This window comes from Microcaecilia unicolor, chromosome 6, assembly GCF_901765095.1.
Source record: "Microcaecilia unicolor chromosome 6, aMicUni1.1, whole genome shotgun sequence".
Classification (NCBI taxonomy): domain Eukaryota; kingdom Metazoa; phylum Chordata; class Amphibia; order Gymnophiona; family Siphonopidae; genus Microcaecilia; species Microcaecilia unicolor.
Genome location: NC_044036.1, coordinates 242517943 through 242540624, shown reverse-complemented (window position 1 = coordinate 242540624; position 22682 = coordinate 242517943). Strand labels below are relative to the sequence as shown.

General features: G+C 46.0%; 1 protein-coding gene across 1 annotated transcript in view; it reads right to left on the bottom strand.

Moving 5' to 3' along the window:
* MAMDC4 (MAM domain containing 4) overlaps positions 1 to 22682 on the bottom strand; it is a 510080-nt gene that overhangs the window by 289197 nt on the left and 198201 nt on the right. Inside the window, exon 12 of the mRNA XM_030206971.1 lies at positions 9424 to 9573. Within this exon, the coding sequence (XP_030062831.1) occupies positions 9424 to 9573 (150 nt within the window). The remainder of the gene's footprint in view (positions 1 to 9423; positions 9574 to 22682) is intronic.

Genomic DNA, 22682 nt, shown 5'->3' with positions numbered 1-22682 from the left:
GGAAAACAAAAATGAGGATGTTATAATGCCTTTGTATCGCTCCATGGTGCGACCGCACCTCGAATATTGTGTTCAATTCTGGTCGCCGCATCTCAAAAAACATATAGTGGAATTAGAAAAGGTGCAGAGAAGGGCGACGAAAATGATAAAAGTGATGGGACCACTTCCCTATGAGGAAAGGCTAAAGCGGCTAGGGCTCTTCAGCTTGGAGAAAAGGCAGCTGAGGGGAGATATGATAGAGGTCTATAAAATAATGAGTGGAGTGGAATGGGTAGATATGAAGCGTCTGTTCACGCTTTCCAAAAATACTAGGACTAGGGGGCACGCGATGAAGCTACAATGTAGTAAATTTAAAACGAATCAGAGAAACGTTTTCTTCCCTCAATTTGTAATTAAACTCTGGAATTCGTTGCCAGAGAATGTGGTAAAAGCGGTTAGCTTAGCGGAGTTTTAAAAAGGTTTGGACGGCTTCCTAAATGAAAAGTCCATAGACCGTTAAATGGACTTGGGGAAAATCCACTATTTCTGGGATAAGCAGTATAAAATGTTTTGTACATTTTTGGGATCTTGCCGGGTATTTGTGACCTGGATTGGCCACTGTTGGAAACAGGATGCTGGGCTCGATGGACCTTTGGGCTTTCCCAGTATGGCAATACGTATATACTTATGTACTTATCTTTAAGTTACCAATGCACAGAGCAAAATAATGTTCACTTACCCAGAGGAAAGTCCTCTTGTCTCAGAACTTCTCAGAAAGAAAGTTAAGTGAGATCTTTCCTCTCTATATAGTTTTGATTCTAAGGGGACTGATTCAAACAGACCCTTTGAAGCTTCAGATTGCTCTTCTTGATCCACTTCAATCTGGCTTTCGCCCCCTTCATTCAACTGAAACAGTGCTTGCTAAAGTCTCCAATGTTCTGTTCCTGGCCAAATCCAAAGGTCTCTATTCTATACTCATCCTTCTCGATCTATCTGCTGCTTTTGACACTGTTGATCACAGCCTACTCCTTGATACGCTGTCCTCACTTGGATTTCAGGGCTCTGTTTTTTCCTGGTTTTCTTCTTATTTCTCCCAGCGTACCTTTAGTGTATACTCTAGTGCGGTGATGGCGAACCTATGGCACGCGTGCCAGAGAGGGCACACAGAGCCCTCTCCCTTGGCACCAGTGGCGTAGCCACAGGTGGGCCTGGGTGGGCCGGGGCCCACCCACTTAGGGCTCACACCCACCCAACAGTAGCACACATTTAGCGGTAGCTGGTGAGGATCCAAAGCTTTGTCAGCTGAAGGCTTCCCCCTGATGTTAACGAAAATGCTACACTCCACGATACCCAAACCTGTGCATTCTCAGTTTTCAGCGTATGCCTTCTGCAGACTGCCAAGGTAGAAAGAAGCATTTTCCTACCAGCTTAGATATTTTTTTTGGTGGTGGTGGTGTGGAGAACACTTGGTGCCCACCAACTTCTTGTCTAGGCCCATCCAAAATCTGTTGTCTGGTTACGCCCCTGCTTGGCACGTGCGCCGTCGCTGGTCCGCCCACTCTCCCTCCCTCCAAGCACCAGTTCGGCCTCCCTCCCACCCTCCCTCCAACCAAACAAGCATCAGGCCGCCCCGCCCGCCCTTCCGTCCTCCCTCCCAGCACCAGGAACCCCCCTCCTCCTCTGAAATTTAAAAAGTGTACCGTCCTACTCCTCGGGGTTAAGGCGGTGTGCATCGGCAGCGGCAGGAAAACGCATGTTCTTCGTGCGGCGCGCCTTCGGCCTTCCTTTCTGTCTCTCAAGCTCTGGTCCCGCCTATGGGGCGGGACCAGAGCTTGAGAGACAGAAGGGAAGGCCGAAGGTGCGCCGAGCAAAGAACATGCGCTTCTCTGCTGACGCACACTGCCTTAACCCCCGAGGACGGTACGCTTTTTAAATTTCAGAGGAGGAGGGGAGTTCCTGGTGCTGGGAGGGAGGGACTCAGGCAGGCCTGGTGCTGGGTGGGTGGGTGGGAGGCTTGGTGCTGTGTGGTGCTGGGTGGGAGGCCTGCTGCTGCTACATGCTGGGTGGGAGGGAGGCCTGCTACTGGGTGCTGCTGCTGCTGGGTGCTGGGAGGGAGGGTGGGAGGCCTGATGTTGGGTGCTGGGTGGGAGGGTGGCAGGCCTGATGTTGGGTGCTGGGGAGGCCTGATGTTGGGTGCTAGGTGGGAGGGAGGCCGGCCTGATGCTGGGTGCTGCTGGGTGGGAGGGTGGCAGGCCTGATGTTGGGTGCTGGGGAGGCCTGATGTTGGGTGCTAGGTGGGAGGGAGGCCGGCCTGATGCTGGGTGCTGCTGGGTGGGAGGGAGGCCTGATGCTGGGTGCTGGGAGGGAGGTCTGCCTGGTGCTGGGAGGGAGGGCAGGGGGAGAGGAGGGTGGCTGGACATGGATGGCTGGAGGGGAGGGCAGGGGGAGAGGAGGGTGGCTCGACATTTGTGGCTGGAGGGGAGCGGAGGGTTGCTGGACATGGATGGAGGGCAAGAAATGAAGACGAAAGGAGGAAAGTAAAGAAATAAATGGAAAGGAAGCCCTGGAAACGGAGTTAAGAGGACAGATAGCAGCAGAATCGGATACTGGGCCAGCATGATCAGAAAAACAAAGTCACCAGACAACAAAGGTAGAAAAAATCATTTTATTTTCATTTTAGTGTTTGGAATATGTCCAATTTGAGAATTTACATCTGCTGTCTTATTTTGCACTGGGTATACTGGAGCTGTTACAGAAATGATTTATAATGAAAGAAAATCATGTTATTTTTTTCTCCTATTCTAGTATAATATTTTCAATGATGTCTGTTTATATGCGCCATGGCTAGTGTAAGGAGTGTGGCTATCATAGGGGTGGAGTCATATGTGGTGACCCCGCCCATAATGAGTTCGATTTTGGGTTGCTGTTTGGGCACTCGGTCTCTGAAAGGTTCGCCATCACTGCTCTAGTGGATCCTCCTCTACTTCTATCCCACTGTCAGTTAGTGTACCGCAGGGATCTGTCCTGGGACCTCTTCATTTCTCCATCTATACTTCTTCCCTTTGTACTCTGATCTCATCCATGGTTTTCAGTATCATCTTTACGCTGATGACTCCCAGATCTACCTCTCCACACCAGAAATCTCAGCCGAATTCCAGGCCAAAGTATCAACCTGCCTGTCTGACATTGCTGTATGGATGTCTCAGCGCCATCTGAAACTAAACATGACCAAGACTGAGCTTCTTATCTTTCCCACTAAACCAACCTCTCCTCCTCCCCCATTCTCTATTTCTGTGGATAACACTCTCATCCTTCCTGTCTCATCAGCTTGTAACCTTGGGGTCATCTTCGACTCCTCTCTCTCCTTCTCTGCACATATTCAACAGACTGCTAAAACCTGTTGTTTCTTTCTCTATAATATCAGCAAAATTCACCCTTTCCTTTCTGAGCACACTACCAGAACCCTCATCCACACTCTTATCACCTCTCTCTTAGACATAGGCGCCCCGTATAAAAGGCTTGGGGAGGCTAAGCCTCCCCAGCCCAACCATAACCTTCCCCTGCCTCCTCAGGAACAAAATTGTTGTATCTTACACTCCCCGCCGGCGCCCACTCCACCGCTCTTTTCTTTTCTTACCGGCTGACTGCCTGCCTGTCTGACTCGCTATCTCCCTAAGCCTCCTTCCCTAGCAGTTCCGGTTCTGCTGGAAGGGAACCACCTCCTGTGATACACTTCCAGCGGCAGAGCCTGGCTGTGACCGTGGTGTTGCAGCATGAAACTCTTTTCAGTCTCCCTTAGGTTCCTTCCCCAGCGGTTCCGTCTCTGCCGGAAGGGAACCTCCTTCTGTGACCCACTTCCGGTGGCATAGCCTGGCTGTGACTGTGAGCCTGAGTGTTGCAACACGAGGTTCTTTTCAAAACATAACTAAATGGGCTATAAGCCCCTAATGCTGTCCATTGGTTTTCTTATATTTTGATCTTCTGATGACTTATACTGTGCCAAAATTGAAAACTCTTATCTCTATCTGGTCATTAATAAAAGGAGCTCATTGTGAACACTATCCACCCTAAAAGGTTGTTTTGTGGCTGTACGTGAGGAATTGTGATATTATGATTCCTTGTTTCATATTGTTGATAATCTGTGTTTTCCGTATAGGTGGTAATTGGTGTATTAGGGTCTGCCCAGTGTAATGTTTACAGTATTAATTGTGACTATGTCACTTTCACTTATTTCTTTTTCTCTGTGTTGTCAGATAATTAGGAATATAAGCCCCACCCCTGACCCTGCCCCCTTTAGCCTCCCCAACCAGTTGGGCCACCGACCGCCTATGCTCTTAGACTATTGCAACTTTTTTCTCACAGGTCTCCCACTTAGCCATCTCTCTCCTCTTCAATCTATTCAAAATTCTGCTGCACGACTAATATTCCGCCAGTGTCGTTATGCTCATATTAGCCCTCTCCTCAAGTCACTTCACTGGCTTCCTATCAGTTTCCGCATACAGTTCAAACTCCTCTTATTGACAATGCATTCACTCTGCAGCTCCTCAGTACCTCTCCACTCTCATCTCTCCCTACATTCCTCCCTGGGAACTCCATTCACTGGGTAAATCTCTCTTATCTGCACCCTTCTTCACTGCTAACTCCAGACTCCATTCCTTTTATCTTGCTGCACCATATGCCTGGAATAGACTTCCTGAGCCGGTACATCAAGCTCCATCTCTGGCCGTCTTCAAATCTAAGCTAAAAGCCCACCTTTTTGATGCTGCTTTTAACTCCTAACCCTTATTCACTTGTTCAGAGTCCTTATTTTATCATCCTCACTTTAATATTCCCTTATCTCTTGTTTGCCCTGTTTGTCTGTCCTGATTAGATTATAAGCTCTGTCGAGCAGGGACTGTCTCTTCATGTTCAATTGTACAGCGCTGCGTACGTCTAGTAACGCTTTAGAAATGATAAGTAGTAGTATAGTTGACAGAACTAGAATAAAATAAGAATTAAAATGACGTTTTGCACATGAATAAAAACTACAACTAATTTTTTTTTCTAAAATAAAATATCCCTGATGTGTGCCCTTTTTGCACATAGTGTGCTCTCTTTAAAGGAGTGCACACTCAAAATGAAAACAAATAAAGGGCCCTGTTTCCAAGGCACGATAGCATTTTTAGTGCGTACTAAATATGTGCTTGCACTAACCATATAGATGCTCATAGGAATATTATATCCCAGTGCTAAGAACTCTTCACAACACTCAAAGGCATGTGAAGCTTAATTCAAATAACTGTATTCAAATCTCCATTATGCTCCACTTGTAGAAAATATCAGGACCTGCATCAAATCAGAGTGAAAGCCCCCGCTGCCGAGATGTGAGACCATTTGATTTTGGATTAATAGAAATAATATGGGCATCTCTACAGTTAGTGTATGCTGTTTAGTGTGCGCTAAAAACACTAGCGCGCTTCTGTAAACCGGGCCCAAAATGAACATTCTTGGAATCAGCAAAGGAAATGACACAAAACAAAAATTTTTATCCGGCTGCCAGTTCCTACTTATTACAATACTGCCATATTCTTTCAGCAGAACAAGTCAGCTGAACCATTAAAGAACAATTGCTACAAGCCTGTGAGATGGCATTTTTATCTTTAGCCGTGTAGAGAAGGTGATAAACACAGAGGGCACGATATTCAAAACTGTTTAACCGGCCAGTAACTGCTATGTTTAGCAGTTAAAATAGGCTGCATAAATAGCAGGCCTGTCTTTAACTGCTAAGCACTTAACTGGTTAGCACTGAATACTGGCTTAACTGGTTAAGTTGAAACTGGATATTCAATGCCGGTCGCTGGAAATGGCCCAGCATTGAATATCTGAGTTTAATACTGGCGGTGGACAGCAAAAGTGCTGCCCACCACTGGCTGAATATCAAAGGGAGAGGGCCCAATATTCAGAAAATACTGAGCTCCTAAACTTGATCTTAAGTTAGCCTCTTAAATTTGTACCCTATTTTCAGCCAAACTTAAGGGCCCTGTTTACTAAGCATCGCTATAGACTCATTATGTCATGCACCCCCGAAATTCTGGATGAAATTAAAGTGCCCCTCAGGACCAGATGTTGGTAGTTGGGCCAGTCTCTGAGTTGCACTTCAGAACTCTGGGAGTGATGCAGGAATAAACTAACCACGTCTTCCGCTCTCAAAGAACGGAAGAGGAAAAATAAACTAATTTTGGACTTCCTTCCCAAATTGTTCTTGTAGAGGAATACAACACTTCAAAATTTCTTTAAAAATGATGACTATTTTATTATAATGATTTTACTGATTTACCAATTAATGTATGCAAAAAAACAATTCACTTTTCAAATAACAAGAACCAAAGCTTTGTAACAATTAACTAAAAAAAAAATAATTCAATGTTTTTTTTCTTTTTCAGATACTTCTCCCTCAACCAGAGGATCAATCAGATAAGTATTATTCCATTTTTTTATTAGGCTAACATGTAGTGTTTTTTTTTTATTACTCTACTTATCAATCACAAGGAATTGATACTTTGTGTCAAATTCTCTCTTACAGGTTTCTTCCACCCCCTACCTCATCGGATCCTTCAGGTAAGTATAAAGTTTCTTTCCCTTCTTCACTATCCCCTTTGTCTTTTCCTAATTTAAAATATCCCTTGTGTCTCACACAGTCACTTAGCTTCAGAAGTGCTTCTTTTCTTCAAAATGTAATGCAGGCTTTCTTGCGGAGGGGCCCTTGACGATCACGACGAGCTGTAAATCTCCTCCGTAGCTCTTCCTCCTAAACCTATTCTTAATAAACTTAAAGGTAGGCAAAACCCTAGCTTCCTGAAAAACTGTTACAGTGTCTACGCTGGGGAAGAGTTTTATAAAGACTGTGGCCAAGTAAACTATTTAAATCAAAATAATCAAAAATTCCCTTTCCTATCAAACCTACTTTTAACTAATTTATTTTCCCTAAAGCTAAAAAGAGTGTTGGACTGTCTTTCCCTTTCAGCAACACTCACATCACATTCCAGCTGTCACCCTTTTTCAGCATTCCATCTCTCTACCCCCTTTCGTTAAACTAATCTCCCTTGACTAAAATTCCAGTCCTAAATTACATATTTTTCTAGAACTAACTTTTAACATACACACAGCCCCCTTATACTAATATCTGTACACCACTCACACACTGATCACTCTCAATCCCTTTCTCTAATACCCAAATTCCCAAACTCGTAGAGATCATTATAACACTTCCCCCCAACACTATCCCTACAACTACATTACACTCCTATATTGATGCCCACCCTAAATCCCTTTTAAAACTTTAACCTTTTTCATTCAAATCAACTCTTTTGCTCTGACCACTCACAACACTTCCTCCCACCTTGACCGTCCAACTCAATCTGCCAACTGCCAGAGTCACCGTTACCTAGGAGACCAGCTCTGAGCTTGGGGTTCTAAACCCGACCAACCAATCCCAAGTCCTGCCCAACACTCCGAACCCTCCTGCTGACAAGCGGAATGTTGAGCAGCACTGCTGGATCTCCATTTTAATTGAAAAATTCCCATAGGGATCAATGAGAAATTCTTCAATTAACTTAAAAAACCCCTTAAACTTTCAATGAATTTCCCCAAATTTCCCATGCTAATTAAACTCTCCACCCCCTACTAAACCATATTTTTAAAATTTAAAAATCCCAACATTTAACCCCCGCCTCACAACAACCTTACAAAAATCCCCGTAAAAATTCCCAAAAAATTTAAAATCCCTCTCCAAAATTCCAATAACTCCCCCCGGACACACTACGTCGAATTCAGCCCCCTAACTCTTAATTAACCCCTTCAAAACCACCTCCCACCAAATCACCCCCTTAAAATATTAAAATCACAAAACTGACCCTCCAGGAAAATCAACAAAAATTCTCTGATCCCAAATATGAAAACCCCATCCAGATCCGATGAACCTCTGAATTTTTAAAAATAAAAAACCCTATTTCTACATTTTAAAAATAAATAAATTAAAATTTTGGGTCACAAGACCCCTTACCTCGTTCCTGATTTTCCCCATACGTGTCGCCTTCATTTGGTTCCAGTCCCCGATGCCCTGGGGCCAAAATGGAGGTGAAAAGAAAAATCCTCCGAAGCCGGCCTAAAATTTAGGCCCCGGCTTCGGCCTAAACGGAAAAAATGCGTCCCCGATATGTGCATGAGGCGCGCCGCCTCATGCACATGCCCCCACAACTCCGTATTCGCCGGCCATCTTCCTACGTCTCTCCTCTGGCAGCCAGGCCACACCACCAGCCGCCCCGCCGCCGTTTCTTCCTTCTTCCGGCCCCGCGACTGCCCCGAAGACGGCCGGGACGTCTGGCCCAACATCGCCTGCCTGCAAAATCGGCCCCGGATCATCACGCCACGCCTGGGAACGTGCCCAACCATTCCCAGGTCACCAAAACCCCAGCACAGCTTCCCGCTACACTCCAATGCCCCTCTCCATCAATACAGCCTAAAACAGGCCCGAAAACGCTGACACCGCACCCCACAATGCCCCACTGGACTAGGGTTACCATATGGCTCCAGAAAAAGGAGGACGGATTGAGCCAGCCGGGTTTTACTTCCATTGCTTTGAAAGCAATGGAAGTAAAACCCGGCTGGCTCAATTATTTCCATTGAAAGCAATGGAAGTAAAACCCGGCTGGCTCAATCCGTCCTCCTTTTTCTGGAGCCATATGGTAACCCTACACTGGACCTGCAGTGCTCCTCACTCCTCTTGGCCTCAACCCTGGACCAAAATTCTCCCACAGTTCCCCGGACCCCCCGAAGACGCCCCGGAACCACACTTTCCCCAGGTAAGTATTATTATTTTTTTAAACTTTCTTACCCCTATACTACAACTAACATTTTTAGCGCATGCTAAAAATTAGTGCATGCTAACTCTAGAGACGCCCATATATTCCTATGGGTGTCTCTAGTGTTAGCACACGCTAAAAACGCTAACACACTTTAGTAAACAGGGCCCTTAGGAGCATAACTTTTCAGATAAAAATTAATCTTAATTTAGGAGCTTAAAATTTATGCTCACAAATTTAGGCCTGCCATGTGTTTGCTTAGATTTCTGAACCTCTAATCTATGAGTTTAGTACTGAAAATCAGTGTTAAGCTCCTAGCTTCTTTTCCTGCCCTAATTCTGCCCCTGTTGGCACCCACTTTTTATGCTCCTAAATTTAAGAATTTACTGAGATTTTGAGAAAATTTATGCACTCAGCCCTAGTAAAGTTTCAAATAGGCCAATCTATGAGTATAACTCTCAAACTTAGGAGCATAAATCCTTTGAATATTGGCGCAGAAATCCTTTTGGATATGGTCTCAAATGCTTTTAACCTAACTCTGTCAGTGTGAGATATAAATGCAGTATCAGTCTGGTAACATAAGATCCTGAACATTGACTTTTACCACAGTTCATTTCATCAGTGCCAGCTTTGCAGTTGTTCTGGAAGTTACAAACCAGATCTTCAAGGATGCACGTGTTGTCAGCACAGAGGAACTCTCCTTTCTTGCACAGGCTTGAGAGGGGCTGAGGATCCTGAGAGGTAAAGAGGCTCACTGATAAGAGAGAAAGATGAAAAACACAGTGTAAAATCAGTGTGATAAAAACATCTCCAGAAAGAAGAACAGACATGGGTAATGGGAAGGTGGCAGAGTGGGAGCAGGAAAAAAGAGGGTGCAGAAATTTCAGGAGTAGGGGAGGACCTGGGTCCTGGTTTTGGTAAGTGCTATCTATCCTGAAACACTAATGCTCAAATAGAACCATTTAAACATTGGCTCGGGGCCTGATGCAGTGAGGAAAAGCACAGTTCTGTACTTAGATTCATGGGCATAGCCAGACTTCAATTTTGGGGAAGGGGCCTGACCCTAAACTGGGGGGGGGGGGCACATTTTGCCCTGCCTCCCCACCCACACCGCAACCCCACATACCTGGGTTAGCACGGGTCCCCAAGCACCTCCAGCAGAAGCCTTCCTCACATAGGTGGTCGGTGACTCAAATGTTTGGGGAGACTAAAGTGGGGTGGGGTATGGCAGGACAAATTTAAATCTTTGGGGTCATAGCACCTTTACCTGTGGGGGCACTTTTGGATGCAGCAGAAGGGTTCCTTCACTGTGTTGCTCCGGTGTAGCTGCACCAGCTGCCTCCCCCCACCCCCTAGTACCTCTGTTACTTATGGTAATATGGACACTAAACACACTTCAGTGAATTATGTGCCACAAAAGTCAAAATAAAGCACCTTCCTGCTTTGTTTCACCTCGTCTCTGGTTACTCTAAACTATCTGGTTATAAAATTAATAAGCAAAAAACTTAATGTTCACGTGACTCCTGATATGATTCTGCCGCATGGTCTGATTTGGTCATCCAACTGCATTCGCTCATTAGGTATCAGTGTTTGTCCATCTTTGGAGGGAAAGTTGGATTTAAATAGGAAAAATATCCTAGAGATGATCAAGAATCTAATTAATTCATGAAATCTTCTTCATCTCTAGTGGTGGGGTCGCCTAGATACAATTAAAATGATGTTGATGACTAAAATTAACTTCATTCTCAGTATGTTGCCAATTCTTTTTCCTAAGACTTTTTATTCAAAAATTGATAATATTTAATCAAAATGTTTATGGAATAATAAGCCTCCTAAAATTGCCCTGAATACGCTCAAGAATACTAAAGAAAAGGCTGGTGTTCTTTTCCCTGATTTCTTCATTTATCATAAAGCATTTATTCTCCAACAGGCAACATATTGCTTAACTGCACCTTTGCATTATTCTCCTATTTGGTTAGCAGTGAAGCAATTTTTGTGGGGTTTTTCCTTAAGTCCTAATCTTTTACCAATGTTTTTACCGAAACGTCTGAAGTCTAACAATATCATTTCCTCCTCATTTTCTTGTCTACATGAACTAGATAGTCATATGGAGATTTCAAGTAATATTTCATTGCACTCCGCATTATGGGGCAATCCATTGCTCAAAATCAATAAATTGTCCATATTCTGGGAGGAATGGTCAAAGTGTGGAATAAAGATAATTGCACATGTATTCGTTGATAATATAGTCATTTCCTTTGAAGACTTATGTTCTATCTTCTCTTTACCAGCTAACCAATATTTTAAATGGTTACAGCTTAAACATTGTCTAACTTATAATAGTATAATTTCCAAACTAAGCTTAAAATCACCCTCAATACATGTTTTTATTTCTGATAAATGTCATAAAGGCCATATAGAGGGGCATAATCAAACGCAAATGCCTATCTCCATGGGCGTCTATGTCCGAAAACGGGTACGTGAAGAGGCGGGACAGACCGTATTTTCGAAAAAATGATGTTTTTCAGCTGGGCGTTTGTTTTTTTTTTGTGATAATGGAAACTAAAAACGCCCAGCTCAAAAACATCCTAATCCGAGCCATTTGGTTGTGGGAGGGGCCACGATTCGTAGTACACTCGCCCCCCTGACATGCCAGGACACCAACTGGGCACCCTAGAGGTCAGTGCGGTAGACTTCAGACAATGCTTCCACATGCATAACTCCCTTACCACTGGTGCTGAGCACCCAACCCCCCTCCCCCAAAACCCACTACCCACAAATGTACAACACTACCATAGCTCTTAGGGGTGAAGGGGGCACCTACATGTGGGTACAGTGGGTTTTGGAGGCCTCCCATTTACCAGCACAAGTGTTACAGGTAGGGGGGATGGGCCTGGGTCCACCTGGCTGAAGTGCACTGCGGTATCCACTAAAAGTGCTCCAGGGACCTGCATACACGCAGGCCTCTAGGACTTGTTGCTGCTATATAACATTGGCACACCAGTTGACACCTGAAGACTAATCTCTCCGAAAACGTCCTTTATTGGAATAAGCACGCTTACTCACAGTTAACTGCAGATCAGAGGTTGTGCCCCACTGGCAACGAGTCTCCCTGGTACTGAGATGAGCAGTAGGTCCGAGCTGGCAGAATGCTGTACAATGCCCTCTTTCAGCCACATTCAAGGGAAGAACTAAGTTCTGTAACGTGGCTAACATGTGAAAGGGATCTAAAACTGGCTTACAAAAATGGCCACTACCTCATAGACTACCGGAAACAAAACAGGGCACACTCTGACCTAGTAAGCAGGGGGAAAAGCACCATGGGAGTAGAGCCTACCAACAACCAACATCGTGAGCATTTGCCACAAGCTAGTGGAATGACGGAGCCCAATACCCTACACCCACCACAATGCATTGCTGATGTGACTCTGCAGTGCGCATAACAGAAAAGGTGTCACACTCACCCGAGAACCACATCAGAACCAGGGAAAGGGCTGTCACAGGATAGAACACATTCTGCTGTCATGGAGGTGGGTACGGCATTTGAGGCTGGCATACAGGCTGGAAAAAAGTTTTTAAAGTGGGGTCTTTTTGGTGGGAGAGGGTTAGTGACCACTGGGGGAGTCCGGGGAGGTCATCCCCGATTCCCTCCAGTGGTCATCTGGTCAGTTGGGGCACTTTTTTGGGACCTGTTCGTGAAAAAAAAGGGTCCAAAAAAAGTGACCCAAAATCGCGGTAAAAACGCCTTTTTTTCGATTATCAGCTAAAGACGCCCATCTCTCCTCGGCCGATAACCACGCCCAAGTTCCGCCTTCACCACGCCTCCAACATGCCCCCGTCAACTTTACCCATTTCCGCAACAGATTGCAGTTGGAAACGCCCAAAATCGGCTTTCGATTATACCGATTTGGGCACCCATAGGAGAAAGACGCTCATCTCCCGATTTGGGTCGCAATATAGGCGTTTTTCTCTTTCGATTATAAGCAGGATAGTATCACAATTATACAAATTCTTTTTGCAAAAAAAGTCCTGCAGTAAGCTTAGTTTATGTTCAGTTTGGGAAAATGATCTCCAAATTCATGTTACTCCTCAACAATGGACTTATCTCTGGTCTAAGGTAAATAAGCGTATAATGTCAGCTAGCTACATGCAATCTTTATATTTCTTTTGTCATAGGGCGATTTGGAGGGGCATAATCGAATGGGGCCAGCCATCTATATGGCCAGCCATCTTCAATGCCGGCCCCGTAAAGTGGCGTCCCGACTGCATTATCGAATATATGGTCGGAGCCAGCCAAATCTCAACATTTCGGCCGGCTTTAGAGATGGCCGGCATTGGTTTTCAGCGATAATGGAAACTAATGGCGGCCATCTCAAACCCGGCCAAATCCAAGGCATTTGGTCGTGGGAGGAGCCAGCATTTTTAGTGCACTGGTCCCCCTCACGGGACACCAACTGGGCACCCTAGGGGGCACTGCAGTGGACTTCAAAAATTGCTCCCAGGTACATACCTCCCCTACCTTGTGTGCTGAGCCCCCCCCCAAATCCCCCCCCAAAACCCACTCCCCACAACTGTACACCACTACCATAGCCCTAAGGGGTGAAGGGGGGCACCTACATGTGGGTACAGTGGGTTGGGGGGGGGGGGTTGGAGGGCTCCCATTTACCACCACATGTGTAACAGGTGGGGCGGGATGGGCCTGGGTCCACCTGCCTGAAGTGCACTGCACCCACTAAAAACTGCTCCAGGGACCTGCATACTGCTGTCATGCAGTATGCAGTATGCCTCAAATAGAGGCTGGCAAAAAAATGATTAAAAAATTTTTTTTTTGGGTGGGAAGGGGTTGGTCATCCCTGATTTCCTCCGGTGGTCATCTGGTCAATTGGGGCACTTTTTTGAGGCTTGGTCCTAAAAGTAAATGGACCAAGTGAAGCCGGTGAAGTGCTCATCAGAGCCGGCCTTCTTTTTTCCATAATTGGCCGAAGCCGACCATCTCGTACCCACACCCCCGTCCCGCCTTCCATACCCTGCCGAAATGTCCCCTTGAAGATTGGCCGGCCCTGCGACGGAAAGCAGTTGAAGCCGGCCAAAATCGGCTTTCGATTATACCGATTTGGCCGGCCATCTCCCGATTTCTGTCGGAAGATGGTCGGCCTCGTTCGAAAATAACCAGGTTGGACTCCCCATAAGATGGCTGTAGCTGGGCTTGCTCCTAATAACAAATGTTGGTCTTGTCGCTTGCATCCTGGCACACTAATGCATATGATTTTTGATTGTAGATTAACTAAGGAATTTTGGTGCCAAATATGGATTTTTATAACTAAATTCCTTCCTATACAAGGTCAAATTACCTCTCCTATTATCTTGCTTGGTTCAGTGTCATTCCAGGATCAAATAAATATTTCCCAACAAAAACTACTGGACATTCTACTTACTGCTGCACTCAAAATGGTTTTATGCATTGGAATCTCAACTCTATCTTTTGATGGCACCTAGTTTTACAAATTCATAAATTTCAAATATCTCTAGCAGGGAAACTGGGTAAGACATGTTCAGCTACTAAAATTTGGTCTCCTATTGATAAATATTTAGAGTCTTATTATTCTTTGTAGCCACTATCAGATTATAATTTTCTGTTACGCAATTTATTTAAAAAAAAAAAAGATTGTATGAAAGAGGCGTTTAATTTTAGTGTTATTATCTTATTGTAATGTTTTAAAATTGCAAAATTCAATAAAAATTCATGGACTAAAAAAAACAATAAAAATTAAGCACCAAAATAGGACACTTTAAACAGAATAATATTTGCAGGAAATATACACCGGTACTTTAACACTCCCAGTCAGCTCTAGCTTCCCAATCCAGCATCTTCCTTTTGGCCATGTGAACAGTGATGTTCAACAGCACTGAATAGAAATCCAATGGTTATTAGCACTGATAAAATCACTCAGGGCCTCCGCTCTATCTGCGCTCCTAATGGCGCGCGGGGCATTTTTCTCTTTACATCTAATCTTCTTCCCAGTTGCTAAAGTACCTCAGTCGTTTATGGCCCCTATTCACATTCTCTTCCTAGCCCTGTCCCTTCCTAATCTTTTCCCTCACCCCTACCTCTCTCTGCTACAGGAACTCACTGCCCATCCATCAACTTCATCAGCTCACCTTCTCTCCTACCCTTTTCCTCCCTCTTGGCTTTTAATCTCCGTCTCTTTCTTCCCTCCATTTTGCCTTCCCCATTCCACCTAAATACCTCTCGCCTTCGACGCCTTCGTGGCCACACCTCTCCTACTCTCCTCCGCTCTCTTTTACTCCTTCTCTTATTCTCAGCTGGTGACATCAATCCCAATCCTGGCCCTCCTCACCAACTATTATCCCAACTCTACAGATCTCACCGCGACCTCTCTAACCTCATTTCTATTCCTCTACTCCCCTCCTCTTCTCTGCCCTTCTCTTGTGCCCTATGGAATGCCCGCTCTATCTGTAACAAACTCCCCTATATCCAGGACCTCTTTATCTCGCGTCACCTCCATCTGCTCGCCATAACAGAAACCTGGCTCTGCCCTGATGACTCTGCTTCAGTCGCAGTCCTCTGCCATGGCGGTTATCTTTTTTCACATACTCCTCGCCCTGCTGGTCGCGGGGGCGGTGTTGGACTACTTCTCTCTTCCTCCTCCAGATTTCAACCCCTTCTTCCACCTCAATCTCACTGATTTTCCTCCTTTGAAGTCTATCCGCCTTTTCTCTCCTCTGCCTCTTCGAATAGCGGTCATTTATCGTCCCCCTGATAAGTGTCTTTCATCCTTTCTCAGTGACTTTGATGCCTGGCTTGCCTTCTTCCATGATCCTTCCTCCTCCTCTCTCATCCTTGGTGACTTTAATATTCCTGCTAATGATCCTTCCAACTCTTATATTTCCAAGTTACTCGCTTTAACATCCTCCTTTAATCTCCAACTATGCTCCACCTCCCCCACTCATCAAAATGGTCACTGTCTTGATCTCATCTTCTCCTCCAACTGTTCACCCTCTAGTTTCCTTGCCTCTGATCTTCCCCTCTCTGATCACCATCTTATAACTTTCATACTTAAATCTCCTCCCTCCCTCCCTCCCAGTCCTGTCCTATCTTATCTAATTTATCTAGGAATCTTCACGATATTGACACTTCATCTCTATCCTCCCATGTTTCAAACCTCCTCTCTACTGTGGCACCATCCACGTCTGTCAACTAGGCTGTTTCTTCTTACAACAACACTCTATCCTCTGGCTTAGACACTCTTGCACCTTTGATGAACCACCCTATAAGGCATACAAAACCCCAATCTTGGCTGACTTCTAATATCCGCTACCTAAGTTCCTGTACCCGCTCCGCTGAACGCCTCTGGTGGAAATCTCGGGCCCTTGCTGATTTCTTACACTTTGTTCATGCTGACCTCCTTCCAATCTGCTCTTTTATGTGCCAAACAGGATTATTATATCCAACTGACCAACTCTCTTGGCTCTAACCCTTGACTTCTCTTCACCACATTGAACTCTCTCCTCAAGGTGCCCCCTCCCCCAACTCCCCTTTCATTATCTCCTCAGACCCTTGCTGAATTCTTTCATGACAAGGTTCAAAACCTTGATTTCTCTACCTCGCCACCTCTCCCTCCACTAGTCCGTTCCCCTCTCTCTCCTTCCCCTCATTCCTTTTCCTCCTTTCCTGAAGGAGGAAACTACACTTCTCCTTTCTTCCTCAAAATGTACCACCTGTTCCTCTGATCCCATTCCCACCCACTTTCTTAATGCCATCTCATCTGCTCTTAATCCTTTTATCTGTCACATTCTCAACCTCTCACTTTCCACTGCAACTGTCCCTACTGCCTTTAAACATGCTGTGGTCACACCTCTCCTTAAGAAGCCTTCACTCGACCCTACTTGTCCCTCTAATTACCGTCCCATCTCCCTCCTCCCTTTTCTCTCCAAATTACTTGAGCATGCTGTTCACCACCGCTGCCTTGATTTTCTCTCCTCACATGCTATTCTTGACCCACTACAATCTGGTTTTCGCCCTCTCCACTCAACCGAAGCTGCGCTTACTAAAGTCTCCAATGACCTATTACTGGCTAAATCCAGAGGTCTCTATTCCATCCTCATTCTTCTTGATCTTTCCGCTGCTTTTGACACTGTCAATCACAGCATACTCCTCGATACCCTGTCCTCACTTGGATTCAGGGCTCTGTCCTTTCCTGGTTCTCTTCTTACCTCTCCCTCCGCACCTTCAGTGTTCACTCTGGTGGATCCTCTTCTACTTCTATCCCTCTGCCTGTCGGCATACCTCAGGGTTCTGTTCTTGGTCCCCTCCTCTTTTCTATCTACACTTCTTCCCTTGGTTCATTAATTTCATCCCATGGCTTTTCCTACCATCTCTATGCTGATGACTCCCAAATCTACCTTTCTACCCCTGATATCTCACCTTGCATCCAAACCAAGGTTTCAGTGTGCTTGTCTGACATTGCTATCTGGATGTCTCAACACCACCTGAAATTAAACATGACCAAAACCGAACTTCTCATTTTCCCCCCCTAACTCACCTCCCCACTCCCCCCGTTTTCTATTTCTGTTGATGGCTCTCTCATTCTCCCTGTCTCCTCAGCTCGAAACCTTGGGGTCATCTTTGACTCTTCTCTCTCCTTCTCTGCTCATATCCAGCAGATCACCAAGACCTGTCGTTTCTTTCTTTACAACATCCGTAAAATCCGCCCCTTTCTTTCTGAGCATTCTACCAAAACCCTCATCCACACCCTTGTCACCTCTCGTTTAGACTACTGCAATCTGCTTCTTGCTGGCCTCCCACTTAGTCACCTCTCCCCTCGCCAATCGGTTCAAAACTCTGCTGCCCGTCTTGTCTTCCACCAGGATCGCTTTAATCATACTACTCCTCTCCTCAAGTCGCTTCACTGGATCCCTATCCGTTTTCACATCCTGTTCAAACTTCTTCTACTAACCTATAAATGTACTCACTCTGCTGCTCCCCAGTATCTTTCCACACTCATCCTTCCCTACACCCCTTCCCGTGCACTCCGCTCCATGGATAAATCCTTATTATCTGTTCCCTTCTCCACTACTGCCAACTCCAGACTTCGCGCCTTCTGTCTCGCTGCACCCTACGCCTGGAATAAACTTCCTAAGCCCCTACGTCTTGCCCCATCCTTGGCCACCTTTAAATCTAGACTGAAAGCCCACCTCTTTAACATTGCTTTTGACTCGTAACCACATATAACCACTTGCCTCCACCTACCCTCCTCTCCTCCTTCCTGTACACATTAATTGATTTGATTTGCTTACTTTATTTTTTTTGTCTATTAGATTGTAAGCTCTTTGAGCAGGGACTGTCTTTCTTCTATGTTTGTGCAGCACTGCGTACGCCTTGTAGCGCTATAGAAATGCTAAACAGTAGTAGTAGTAGTAATTTGCCCATCAATGTCTTAGTAGGTTTCCCAAATGGCCACCAGGTTTCAGACCTGCTGCCCTTTATTGTTGAGTTACCAAACATGTTTGGATTATGTATTATCTGTATTAGCTTCACCTTATGGTTAGAGTAGCAGGCTGAGAACCAGGGAAGCCGGGCTTTAAATCCAACTGCCACTTCTTCTTGAGATAAAAGTCACTTAACCCGAAGGAAATGAAGTCACGATCCAACGTTTAGGTCTAATTGAGGAGCTCCGCCGGGGCTGAAAAAAAAAGTGGCGCTAAAAAGCTTACCCTCACGGAGAATAAAGGATCGGGAGTGAAGAAGGACATCCCTCTGGGCTATGCCTCCAAAAAAAACATTGGAGCGCTTTCGCTACACCTCGGACCGGCGCGAAACAACGGGCGAAGGGAAAGCGGGACCGGAGTTGAAAGGAGCCAAGATGGCGACCGCTTCCAAAGTGCAGGAACCTGCGGTAAGGGGCGAAGAAACGGCAGTGGCAGCCTGCATGCTGCAATCTGATGTGGCTGGGCTGCTCCAGGATTTAAAAACAAACTTTGAGGGGATCAGGTTGGATGTCCAGAATGCCCTTAAAGAAATAAGAGCAGAGGTGCATGATTTAGGGTCCCGAGTGGGTGAAGTGGAGAAGGGGATGGTGGCCCTACAGTCAGAAGTGGATTTGATGCGCAGAAAAGCAGCAGAGGAACAGGGGGAGTTGAGCCAGCTCAGAGACCAAGTGGAGGACCTCGAAAATAGGTCACGGCGTAACAACCTTAGGTTTAAGGGTATCCCTGAATTAGACATTTTTGCCAACTGCGAGGTTGTTATTAAAGATCTTTGCCTGCATATCTTGTCTCTCGGGTCAGAGGCGCATCCCCCGGAAATACGCATACAGCGGGCGCATAGAGCACTGGGACCTCGTGGAGCCCTTCAGCCAAGAGATGTGGTAGTGTGCTTGCAGGATTTCCCATTAAAAGAACTGATCTTGCGGCAAGCCAGGGTGAGCAAGGAGATTGTATGGAAAAACTATAAAATAGAAGTTTTTCAGGATCTGGCCCGCACCACGTTGTTGAAGCAGGGAACATTTAAAGAAGTTACCCGATTTATGCGATCTAAGGGGATTAAATACAGGTGGCTGTTCCCCTTTGCAGTTTGGATCACTGTGGATGGCAAGTCTCACAAGGTCACAACACCGGAGGAAGCGTGGTCGGCATTGAGAGCCCTGGGCTGCAAGGAGGTTCCGGCACAGATTCCAGATACATGGGCTCAAGCAGTTCCTCGACGGGACTCTGCATGGCAAGTGGTGGTCGAGAGAGGCAAGAGTAAAGACAAACAAGCTTCCTAAAAGGTGCACTGTTGGGGTCGTCATACAGAACAGGGAGAATATCAGGTTTGACTATGGGACAAATTAAGATATATAGTAAAATGGGACTGACAAGCAAGGTGTGGAGATGGAGTGATGGACCTCAGTGGAGGCATGAGCGATTCCTTTTCCTCTGAGGTGGAGGCAACAATATTGTACGTTGTCACGGAATATAATGGCCTTTGATGGGGGCGAAGAAGAGGATAGCAGAAAGAAGGCTGTGGAAGACCAGAAGTACAGCGGTTGACAGACCGTCCGGATGGGGAGGAGTTGATCTGTCTCTTACTGAACTATAAAATGCTTGTTGAGGGCTTGGAGTAAGACTCAATGTGGTTATATGTTGGGATGTTTGTTATAGGGGGGACAGAAGATTGGGTTGGAGGGGAGCAGAGATTGACGGGGGCAATGGGGGGTGGGAGGGCGTGAGGAATTTATGGTATATTGGGAGGTGTGGGGAAGAGGGTTGGTAAGTTCTTAGATAATATTGATATAGGCCTCAGGGATAGTATGTCTAATTTCCTACTGTGGCTGATCTGCTGCTTCAGGGATCGGCAAGGGGTGGGGGAGAGGGGAGGGAGGGTCGGGAGAAGGGAGGAGGGGTGGGGGGAGGGGAAGGGGGACTGTCAAAGGGAGGAGGGAGGAGAGGGGTGGGACTTGGGGAAACACTAAAGATGGGTTCTTGGAATGTAAACGGGCTCAACCATCAGGGGAAAAGATGCAGAGTATTTAAAGAATTGAATAGGTTAAAATGGGATGTGATATTGCTTCAGGAGACACACCTGAGACCGAGGGATGCACATCTGTTACAGCACAGGTCCTTTGGGGTGGTATTGACGCACCAGGGACGGGAACCCAGAAGGGTTGGGGGGGTAGCCATTATGGTGCGAAACACCTGCGGGCTGAACATACAGGAAGAATTTCGGGATTCGAGTGGCAGATGCATGGGAATCAGGGGATTCTTACATGATAAGGAGATTACTTTTATTAATATCTATGCTCCGAATGAAGGTCAGAAGCAGTTTTTTGACTTATTGAAGGGAGAACTTCAGGATTTCATTAAAGGCCAAGTGATAATAGGGGGCGATTTCAATATTGCCCCTGATGCAGACCTGGATCACTCCAGAGGACGGGGCAGCGGAGGGGGTTCTGGACGTAAGACTTTGATGACTTTTTTGAAAGAATGCGAGGTGGTGGATGGATGGAGATTGTTGCATGGGACACAAAGAAATTATACTCACTATTCGCATGCTGCACAGTCATATGCCAGATTGGACAGTATATGGGTGCATCGCAACAGTTGGCATATGTTAGAGGAGGCAGAGATAGAAGCGTGTCAGGTATCTGATCATGCTCCTGTCTGGATTAGGTTAAAGGGGTTAGTAGGTAGGAAGAGGGGAGGGATTTGGAAGCTAAATGAAACCCTATTGGGGGATGAAACAGCAAGAGAAGATGTCAGGAGCGCTATAAAGGACTATTACCAGTTTAATGACAATGGTGAAGTGTCGGATGGGTCTTTATGGGATGCAATGAAGGCAGTGGTGAGGGGCACGTTCATTAAATGGGGGGCTCGGAAAAAGAGGGAAAGCGGTCGGAAATCTTTGGAGTTGCATACACGCTTAGTGCGTCTGGAGAAACAACATAAAAGGCAGCCCACAAAGAAGGTGGGGGAAGAACTCAGGGAGGTACGGGGGGCACTGGCACAGTTGCAAATGATAGAGATAGAACATATGCAAACTAAATGGAAGCAGAAGATCTTTGAGTTTGCGAACAAACCCAGTGCGCTTCTGGCTCGTAAGTTGAGGGCAAAGCGGGTTAAGACTCTTATACAAAAACTAAAGGATGGAAGGGGTAGGTGGTACTATACAGACGCAGATATAGCTAAAAGCTTTCGGTCTTATTACGAACAGTTATATAAGGCTGGGGAGGCTATGGACAGGGTAGGTTTGGAGTCATTTCTCGACCGGATACAGCTCCCAAGTCTTGAGGCGGCTGAGCAAGCTAGATTGGATGAGCCGATCAGATGGGGGGAAGTGCAAGGGGTAATCAAGAATCTTCCGAATGGGAAGGCCCCGGGATTAGATGGCTTCACTGCGCGATTTTATAAATGTTATGCTGAAGAACTGGGACCCCAGCTCATTAGACTAGGGAACGGGGTTTTGGAGGGACAGGATTTTGCGAATTCAATGATGGAGGTGGGGATTTCATTGCTGTTAAAACCAGGTAAAGATCCCACTACTTGTGTTTCATACCGCCCCATTTCCTTATTAAATATCGATGTGAAGATAGTGGCCAAAATTTTGGCCAATAGGCTAGGACGGGTTTTACCGGGATTGATAGGAGAGGACCAGTCAGGATTCATTCCGGGTCGACAGGTGGGAGATAACATACGCCGTACTCTTCACCTACAGTGGGAGGCACAACAGAGACTCCCGGGAGCCCTGTTGTTAGCAATAGATGCAGAAAAAGCATTTGATAGGGTAGACTGGGAGTTTCTGAGAGAGGTGATGCGGCGTATGGGTAAAGGAGGGAACTTTTGCAGGTGGATAGCAGCTTTATATAGAGCCCCAAGAGCTTGCATTCAGATTAATGGCCAATATACACCACTTTTTGCAATAGGGTGGGGGACCAGGCAGGGATGCCCACTGTCACCTCTATTGTTCGCCATCTATATTGAGCCCCTAGCCGTGATGTTTCGCAGTCACCCTGGGTACCGTGGGTTTAGACTGGGAAAGAAGGAACATCGAGTGGCCCTTTATGCTGATGACATGCTGCTTTATGTGACAGAACCAGAGACCACATTAGAGGTGGTAAGGGAAGTGCTGGGTGAGTTTGGGAGGTATACAGGGTTGCGAGTCAATATGGACAAGTGTGAGGTTATGGGCATTTCGGTCCCCCAGGAAGTGGAAATTGGTCTGAAAAGTAGGTTTGCCTTTAAGTGGGCTAGGAACCACTTCAGATATTTGGGGGTTCTGGTCCCCAGGGATCAAAATAAAATCTTCGACCTTAATTATGGGAAAATTATACACCGCATCCGGCTGGAGTTGTCCCGGTGGAAGGG